The sequence below is a fragment of the Puma concolor genome, chromosome D1, assembly GCF_028749965.1.
Source record: "Puma concolor isolate L17-30 chromosome D1, mPumCon1.1.hap2, whole genome shotgun sequence".
NCBI classification, from domain to species: Eukaryota; Metazoa; Chordata; class Mammalia; order Carnivora; family Felidae; genus Puma; species Puma concolor.
The window spans coordinates 6,281,360-6,290,275 of NC_141676.1; the positions used below are offsets into that span (position 1 = coordinate 6,281,360).

The following is an 8,916-nucleotide window of genomic DNA, read 5'->3' on the forward strand; positions in this document are numbered from 1 at the left end:
AGCCGCAGCTGTTGCCCTATGCGACGACCCACTCGGGAGCAGAGGCAGGGCTGTGTGTGCTGGGCGGGAGCAGCTCCTGGGCGGCAGCCAGAGCTCCTGGGTGATGGGACAAGCTAAGCCTGCTGCCTACCCACTTGCCACCTCCTACTCCCAACCTGCAGCCTCTTCCCAGCACCACCAGAAATTACACAGTGTGTTTCCATAAAGCCTTTAATCATTATCTTAGGAGCTGGGCTCAGTCTGGGCTTGGAGCGGAGTGCCTGTTGGGCTGGCTTCCAGTGGGTTCTGCTTTTGGGGGGCTTTCAGAAGAGTGCTCCATCCTTACCCCCATTGACCTGTGGTTCCTTAAAGGTGAAGACATAGGTAGAGACCATGGGTTTCTAGCTCCCCACCCCCATGCCCAAGGAGTCCTGGGCTGTAGGAGGGGAAAGGCCATTATTGACATGTGGGTTCAAATCTGGCTCCAATGCTGTGAGACCGTGAGCGAGTGATTTCCCCTCCTGAAGCCTCAGTGTCCTTATGCATGGGCCTCATAATCCCTGCTGTGCATCACCTTGTTCTAAAGCACAAGGGACAGTATACAGGGGGTGACTTGTGGGGCCCCACCCCACAATGGGGTCTTGGTGTGTGGCCACTCATTTGGCCACAGATTCCCAGCCCGGCTCTGCTGCTTATTTGCTCCTGTGTCTTTGGACAGGACCCTGCCCCTCAGGTCCTTAGTTTCTTTACTGGGATCTGGAGAACATCACCCCGGTCCTGCCTTCCTCGGGTGACCTGGGGGACAGGGCCTAGGGAAGGACCGATTGACTGCTAGAGCTAGGCAGTGTCCTTCGGGCCGAGGGGTTGGGCCACCAGGACTTAGATCCAGGGCGGATCAACATGGCTGCTGGTGAGTTTTCTCAGCTTCTTCCCAGATGGTCCAGCCCAGGCTGGAGATGGGCAGGGCCACAGCTAGGGGAGACCCTGTAGGGCCCAGAGTACTGGCGGTGGCCCCCCCACTTCCCTTCTCCCTGTAGCTGGGCAGAGCCAGTTCCTTGGCTAGCTAGACGGCCTCACCTGGGTTTCCCGGAGGCGCCCTCTGTGTTCCCCTTTCCTGCTTCAGCCCGTAGCTGCTCCTCATCCAGTCCCAGTGCTGACAGCACCTGGGAGAAGCGCCGGGTCACTGTGAGCCGGGCATTGGCCTGAAGAAAGAGAAGCGTTCCTGCTCTGCAGGCTGCCGGGGACGGGTGGTGCCGCGTGTGAAGGTCCCAGGGCTTCCGGATGGGCGGTGGCCCCGGGGTCCTTTCTAAGGGGGCCCACTCTCACTTACATCCCTACGCACTCAGCCAATGAGAAGCGCTGCTCTCGGGGAGGCTGATGCTCGTCCAGGGACTAGGCCTCACCTGCATGGCCTGCTGGAACAGGTAGGGCCGGGCCTGCACCCTGTGCTGAATGCCCTGCAGCTCTGCCTGGTACTGAGCAAAGCGCTGTCGCTCCTGGCGCCTGCAGGGAGACGGACCTGTGGGCAGCCAGCCGCGAGCACAACCCATCCCCGGTCCTGAGTCCACTCCTCCTCGCTAGGGACGTGACGTCCTCCCCGCCCTTACCTTGCAAAGTCATTTCATTCCCAGCCTCGCCCCAGGTTCCTCCTGAGGTCAGTGGGGTGGAAATTATTTGCTCCATTTTACCCATGATGAGCCGGAGGTCCAGGGGGGTTAAGGGACTTGTCCAAGGTCGCACAGCTGGGAAGTGAGAGACTGAGCCCCGAGCCCAAGTCTGCAGGCTGCGCAGCCGGGAGCTCATCTAGCATCCTGGCCACCCCCAGGCGGAGGGACCAGCTCCGGCTTCGGAGCAACTGGGCATCAGCTTGCAGGGCCTCTCCCCTCCCTGCGTTTACACCTCTGCGCCCCCTCACACTGCACCTGTGAGGAAGAAGCGGCGGCTGTTGGCTGTGGCTTTGGGCAAGGCCCCAGTCTGGGCTCTGGGTTCGGTTTCCTCTGTGCTATGGCAGGGATTACACAAGCTTGCCGCCATTCTCTGTGGTTTTTATAAGCACGCGGCTTGGAAAATGGGAGGGAGGAACAAAAGAAATATGTTGCAGATGACAGACTGCATCCCGAAAATATCAGGATTGCACGGGGGAAGCACAAATCCATTTACAAAAACCCAGTCTGTGCACTTGTCTGAAATGTGTCCGCTCTTCAAGCCGGGTATCCTGGCAGCAGGAGGGGCCCCCCGGCTGTACTAACACCCGAGACCAGGAATCCTGCGAAGCACGCAGGAGAGGTCTCAGGAATTGGTGGCAGCACCCACACACAGGACGGGAGGGGAGAAGCAGACAAGACCCCAGGACTCATTCGGGACCTCTAGCAAATGTGCCGGGGCCCCGTGGAAGAACCCTGCCTGGCACGGCCAGGATCTTTGGCTACGTGCCAGGGAAGGAAGCTTCCTCCATTCGAGAAGAAGAGATGAATTTGAAAACCCTTGGCCAGGAACAGGAGTTATTGCAAGATGGAGTCTTCGGCATTCAAGAGGTCATTTCAGCAGCTACAGAAGGCGGGGGTGGGGAGCGCCAGCTTGCGTTTGGTCTCTGTGTCGCCTGTGAGGTCTTGCATGTTTTTCCTGCTTGATTCTTGAGGCTGTTCGTTAGAATGGAGAAGAAGTCCACATCTTGGAGCCCCAGGCAGAAAGGAAGCCTTGTGAGTGGATGTCAGCCCTGTCCAGCATCTGGGAAGGAAAGGAAGTCACATAGCCTCCCTACCACCGGGTGACCTTAGTTGAGCCAGCCTCTCCTGCGCAGGGCAGAGTCTTTGCGGCTCGGAGAGAGCAAACTTCACGGGCTGTAAGGGCCGAGAGAGCCCCTGGCATATATCTGCTCTCAAGTAGAAAATAAAAGGTGTGCGGGAAACACTCCTTTCACTGACATCCGTCCCTTGGAGTTCTGAACTTTAGGCTTCCTGCCTTATTTGAAAAACAATGAACTTGAGGTCTGGCGCGGAGAAGGCTTCTCCTCCATCACTGGCCAAGGATTCCTTTAAAACACCCTTGACTTCTTAGAGTCCCGGTTTCCTCATCTTCGGAACTGGGGATGATAAGACTGAGCCTCAAAGAGTAGGTGATCAGAACCCCACTGAGTCCTTGGTGGGTCGCTGCAGGACAGAGACCTTCTGGTCTCTCCGCAGCACTCCACTCAACCTTGACCTAGCCCTTCTCCCAGGATGAAAGGAGGTGAGTTGTGGAAAGATCTACCCTGCTGCCAGGTGCACCCAGTAGGTGCTCAATGTCAACGGCCCTGGTGGCCATATTTATTTGTGTTCTCTGTTTCACTAGGTAGGGCTTTGGGGGGACCGTCGTGGCGCACTTTATCTGCAGATTGGGTATCCGAGCGCTCCGGGACCACATAGCAGCGTGACTCAATGGATGCCCAAGTTGGAATCCTAGCTGTGCAGCTCACTTGTGACCTTTGGCCAATTATTTAAACTCCCTGAGCTCAGTTTCCTCCTCTGTAGAATTATCGTTCTGATGCTAATGCCCCCTTCGTGGTCCTGTTATGAGTCTAAAAAACTTTTAAATACACATCTGCCCGTTTCTTTTTAAGCATGAAAATATAGGGAGAGAATGAAACAGATGACTCTTCACCTGATGGCAAAGAACGGTTGTCCCCAGGAGTGAGATCCCAGGCTCGCTTTACGTGCCATGTTAACTATTCCGGTAATGTCGGAGTTTTTTTGTAAGAAGCATCCCTGGCTTTTGAAATCGGAAAAGATTAGAACGAGTGGGAATGCAGGCAGAGCATTTTAACCGTGAACTTTTGCCAGCTGCTGGGATTGGTCTTATTAGCCGGTGACCTCGCCTCAGCTCCTCCTCCGCCAGTGCCTCGGTGTCTTCATGGGTAAAGCGCGGCCAAGTGGCCTGGAAGATGGTTGTGGAGACAGCCCTGAGGGGAGGGGAGGTCTGCATCTCCTCTGTCCTTCGTCTGACATCTGACATCTCTCGGCTGCCTCCCCTGCCCTCTCCCCACCAGCCCCTCCCCGGCGCCAGGCTTCCTACCTCAACTCCTCCAGCTTGCACTGGGTGGCGCCCGGCCCCCGGCTCCCTCTGGGCGCATAGGCCGCCAGGCAGCGAGCCACCTGCTGCTGTACCCGCTGCTCCCGGGCCCTCCGCAGCTCGGCCCGCTGCAACTCCTCCTGCTGCTGCCGCTCCCAGGCCTGCAACAGGCTTCTTGGGAGGGGGGAAGGAAAGAAGAAGGTGGGAGAAGTCTGGGGGGAGCAGCAGTCTCGTGGAGACCAGGAGCAGGCAGAGGGGTGTGGGGGCCTGAGGGAGGGATTGCAGGAGCCCAGAGAGCCAAAGGCCCGGGGAATGGCGTTCGTCATGGAAGCGTGCCATGATGAGGGCCGCATCTGGCCCACCTCGGGGCCTTTGGCTACTCTTCCTGGAGGCCTCGTCCCGCTCCAGCCAGCTGTATGCCCCGACGGTGGACATCCTCAGCCCTGTGGGGCTTGGTGCACCCCACGTGTATTGCTAACCTCCCCTTGCAGAACAGCTCTCCTTGAGGGCAGGGGCCAGCTCTTGTTCTCTCTGACCCCTATCTCTGGCAGGAACTAGGTTAATGCCTTTGGGTTTGAGGGACAGACAGATAGATGAATGGATGGGAAACAGAAACAAATTGGTGATGGGATCAATGGGTGGATGACCGGATGGATGAATGGTGTGGACGGTTGAATAGACAACATCTAGATCCATGTGGAACATTCTTCCCCCAGCTCTTATGGCCAGTTCCTTCTTGTCAATTGGGTCCTTGTTCAAAAGTCAGAGAGAAGGAGAGTCCCTGACCACCCCTTCTGCCTTTAGCTATACATCTTGTTCGTTTCTTTATTAATTATCCTTCTTCCCAAGGAGAATGTAAGCCTCATGAGAGCAGGGTTCCTTATCTCTCCTCTTCACCACCAGTGTCTCCCCAGCACCTAGGACAGTTCTTAACCTAACTAGAAACTCAGCGTTGGTGACTTCATGCATAATTCAATCATGGTTGGACTAATAAAAGGGAAGATGCGGTCACTCACTCAGCACGTATTTATTGAGCACCAGCTGGTGCCAGGTCCTGTGTAGGGACACCAGAGAGGCCATGATCAATAAGATCTGGTACCTGTCCTCAGGGAGCTCTGTACACGGGGATAGACAGGTACCCCAGGACCCCAGTGCAATGCCGCGTGGCAAAAGCTATGGCGGAGGCAAGCACAGGGGAGAGCTTCCTAGAGGGCGCCTGACTTGGAAGTTGAAAGATGCATCCGAGTTACCTAGGTGAATGAGGAAGAGGGGCAGTCCCGGCAGAGAAGGGAGGGAGAGCATGGGGCATTCTAGCACTCTGACTGGCTGGCATGGGAGACAGGAGCCTCCTTACCAAGAAATCTGGGCTTTGTCCTAAGCACACTGGGAAGCATGGGAAGCAAGCAGGGGATGACAGTAAGAATTGGAGGGTGCTATTAGAGTGCTGAGTGGATTCTCACCTGCCACTTCTAACCAGTCACCAAGACCTGCTGAGCCAGCCCCCAAATATCTCTTAAATGGATCCCCCCGTCTCCATTCACATGACCACCTGGTTTATGCCCTTATCATCCCTCACCTAGACAATGCAACAGTGCCCCCTTTCCAGGCTTTCCCCCTCTGTTCCCATTGTCCTTTGTTTAAGCCCCAAGTATAGCGATTGTCTAACTCTACTGCCCTCATTGCTGTCTTGCCCATCCGTCTCCTTTTCCAACAGACCTTGAGCTTCTTAGGGCTAGGACCAAGTCTTTTTATCTTTACATCCTGAGGACCCATGAGTAGATACTCAATATATGTTGCATTAATCACTTAGTTAATAGATGAATTGATGGATAGAAGATGGAAAATGAATGAAAAGTAGCTTGTGTTGATAGATAGCTGGCCAATAAGACAGAGATGGGTGGATGGGTGGGATGGATGGGAGAGAGGATGGGTGGGGGGTGAATGGATGGATGGATGGATAGATGGGAGAGAGGACGGGTGGGTGGATGGGTGGGTGGATGGATGGATGGATGGGAGGGAGGACAGGTGGGTGGGTGGATAGATCCAAAGAAGATTGGATGATCAGAAGATTGGAGAATGGATAAATGAAGGAATGAATGAGACGATGAATGATTCAATGTCTCTAGAGAACTGGCTCCTTCTCTACTTCCTGTCCTTTCTTCCCATCCTCCTTTTTCTTCCACCTTACCTGGTGGCCTCCTGTCGTTTGTGGAAGGTACGATTAGGAAAGTTGGCAAACTGGAAAGTCTCTTCATCTCCCAAGGCATAGGTCTTCCCCCTCCGGTTGGAGGCCTGCACAGCAGCCCGCAAAGCCTTCCAGGGCTGCTTTTCAGGGCCTGTCCACAACGGGACAAGTTAGAGAGTAGCCCCCCCCCCCCAGCCCATCGGGTGATCCTGCCTAGTATGTGGAGCACAGCACAGCCCTGTCTCAACTGCTGGCCCAGGGTGCCGGCTCCCCAACCTGTCTCCCCGCTGTGTAGTTTCCTGGGGGACCCAAACGTTGAAGTCCACACTCACCGCAGTCCAACTCTTGGTGTAACTGCCTCTGCAGCTTCTCCAGCTCCTTGGCCCTTGACTTCCTCGTCTGCGGCCCTCGAAGGTTGGAGCTGCTCGCCTTGCGCTGTAGGTCACCCTCATCCAAGGCCTCCTTGCCAGAGTTCTGCCCCTTTCTCTGCGAACCAGCCCTCCTTCTATGGGGGGCCCTGTGCTCCCCCTCCTCAGCTTCCTCTGTCACCCCTGCAAACCGCTCCTCTTCCCAGATCGACCCCCTCTTGAGGAGCTGGGACAGTTCACCAGGGCTCATACCCTTCTCGACCTCCTCAGCACCCAGGGCTTCCGGCTCAGCACCCTCCTCAGACTCTGATCCTGAGCCTGACCTCTTCCCAGGTGGCTGGAGGTCACACTCACTGGGGGCCTCCAGTTCCTGGCTCCCCCCTTTGCCAGAAGGGGTAGGGATGCCGTCCCAGGCCCTGAGCTGCTGGCTCCTCTCCAGGTTTGGCACCTCTGTCTTCCAGCAGAAGCCGTGGGCATCTGGGAGGGTGGCTGTGGACTTGAGCCTGGCCTTGTGCTGGGTGACGGCTCGGGGCAAGGGCGGGGCTTGGTGGCCAGGCTGAAGCAGGGCCCGACCATCAGTGAGGAAGCTCTCCCAGGCCCACTGGAAGGGAAAGGAGGGTTTCCGAGGAGCAGAAGGGATGAGACTGAGGAAGGAAAGGACAGGGAGCAGGGGTCAAGGTCAGGATGCCGGCCCCCCCATGGGGCCTGACACCCAACATCCCACCCAGCCGGTCGCACAGCTGCTTACTCTTCAGCCTCAGCAGGGCTATGCCCTTTCTTGTTCCGGGCCTTGGGTCTCCGGTCCTTCTTTGCCGTCTGCCCAGCACTCCGAGACCTCGGCTGCTGGCCCTGAATTACACCATCACCGCTCCCAAGCCTCCCCTGAGTGAAGACAGGAGAGGAGGCCCAGCTCCAAGCAGGCTCCTGGACCACCTCACACCTCCCTCAGGGGATCTCCCTCTTCTGTGCACCCCGAGTGGCCCCCTGGACTTTTTTTTTTTTTAATGTTTATTGTTGAGAGAGAAAGAAACAGACTGCGAGTGGGGGAGGGACAGAAAGAGAGAGAGACACACAGAATCCGAAGCAGGCTTCAGGCACTGAGCCGTCAGCACAGAGCCTGACGTGGGGCTCGAACCCACGAGCCGCGAGATCATGACCTGAGCCGAAGTTGGACGCTTAAACGACGGAGCCACCCAGGCGCCCCCTGGACTCTTGTTACCAGTATAACCGACTGATCACCATCTCAGTGTTTAGCATTCACATAGCAACCACTGCTCCTTACTGAGTGCCTGCCAGATGCTCACGATTGTCTCCCAGTAACTCATTTAACCTTCCCGAGGACCCTATATTCCACTATTACCCCCATCCTGCAGATGAGAACACTCAGCCTCAGAGAGGGGAAATCACTTGACTTAGGTCACCCAGCAGGTAAGCGGAGCCAGGACCTGATCATGCTGAGTCTGTCCCCACAGCCCAGATCTGTCACCACGTGCAGTGCTGCCTCTGGGCCCCGGGCAGCTCTTCTGAATGGCCCCATGTGGTCCTGGACTTGCGGAGTCAAGGTGGAGGAAACTCATGATCTTTCCCAAAACCCTCCTCCTCCTGCAGTGTTCCCCAACTCACTCCACCAGAAGGCTGGGAGTCATCCCTGGGTGTCTTCCTCATCTTCACCCTGGACGACTTAGGCCTCCCTAGGGTCCCTGTCCCCTTCCCACCCACCCCCACCCCCCGTCTCTCACCTGGGCCTCAGCTCAATCTCATGGCTTCTCCAGGGCCTCCCTCAGCCCTGGCCTATGTGGACCCCAGGCAGCCAGCCTGCCTCCAGGCAGTTGGAAGTCCTCCCACAGGGCCTCCCTCACCTGCTCAGCCTGGGGGATGTCCGACAGAAACTTGAGCAGCCCTGTGGTCGTCACTGGAGCCTGGAGCCGCGTGTCCCGCCCTGGTCTCCCCGAAGTAGTCCTGATCAGCTGTTGGTGGGTGTTTCGCGTGTTGGTGTCCTGCCCCATCCCCCACCCCCATCTGCGGGCCTTGGAACTGCCCTCCCCACCATCTCTATGGCAACCAGTCCTCAGCCAGTCTCAAGGGCTCCGGCAAAAAGCAGGCCAGGAAGGGTCAGTCAGGGTATGTGAGGCCAACTTCCTTCCAGGGGGGAAAGTATAGGAGGACGCTGAGGAACGATCTGGGGCTGGGGGTCCTGGGACCCAGGGCCAAGCCCTGCCCCTGTGGGACTCTTTGTTGACCTGGTGTAAGTCCCCTGCCCTCACTCAGCCTGTGTTTTCCCATCTGGCTGTGAAAAGGACCTCAAGACCATTTGGGAGGGTCCTCACATCCTACGAA

General features: G+C 56.9%; 1 protein-coding gene across 5 annotated transcripts; it reads right to left on the bottom strand.

Moving 5' to 3' along the window:
• Positions 1-194: 194 nt before the first annotated feature.
• Positions 195-8,585, bottom strand: TSGA10IP (testis specific 10 interacting protein). 5 transcript variants are annotated; one of them, XM_086676855.1, is made up of 8 exons: positions 8,439-8,585; positions 7,328-7,461; positions 6,544-7,223; positions 6,215-6,362; positions 4,030-4,197; positions 1,383-1,482; positions 1,057-1,181; positions 195-344 (listed from the first exon to the last, which is right to left on the bottom strand). In XM_086676855.1, exons 1-8 carry the CDS (start codon positions 8,583-8,585, stop codon positions 236-238), a joined length of 1,611 nt encoding a protein of 536 aa, XP_086532981.1. In that variant the 3' UTR covers positions 195-235. The 5 variants fall into 5 exon arrangements, with proteins under 5 accessions (XP_086532981.1, XP_025771487.1, XP_086532985.1 ...); XM_025915702.2 differs by having other exon boundaries at positions 4,030-4,200; XM_086676856.1 differs by lacking the exon at positions 195-344 and having other exon boundaries at positions 1,077-1,181; positions 1,310-1,482; positions 4,030-4,200.
• Between the last annotated feature and the right edge of the window lie 331 nt (positions 8,586-8,916).

Coding starts and splice junctions, on each gene's coding strand:
- TSGA10IP (XM_025915702.2), bottom strand. CDS start 8,585: ATGGGGCAGGACACCAACACGCGAAACACCCACCAACAGCTGATCAGG. Junction 7,462..8,438: donor ACATCCCCCAGGCTGAGCAG/GTGAGGGAGGCC, acceptor GTCTTCACTCAG/GGGAGGCTTGGGAGCGGTGA. Junction 1,182..1,382: donor TGTTCCAGCAGGCCATGCAG/GTGAGGCCTAGT, acceptor CTCTTTCTTCAG/GCCAATGCCCGGCTCACAGT.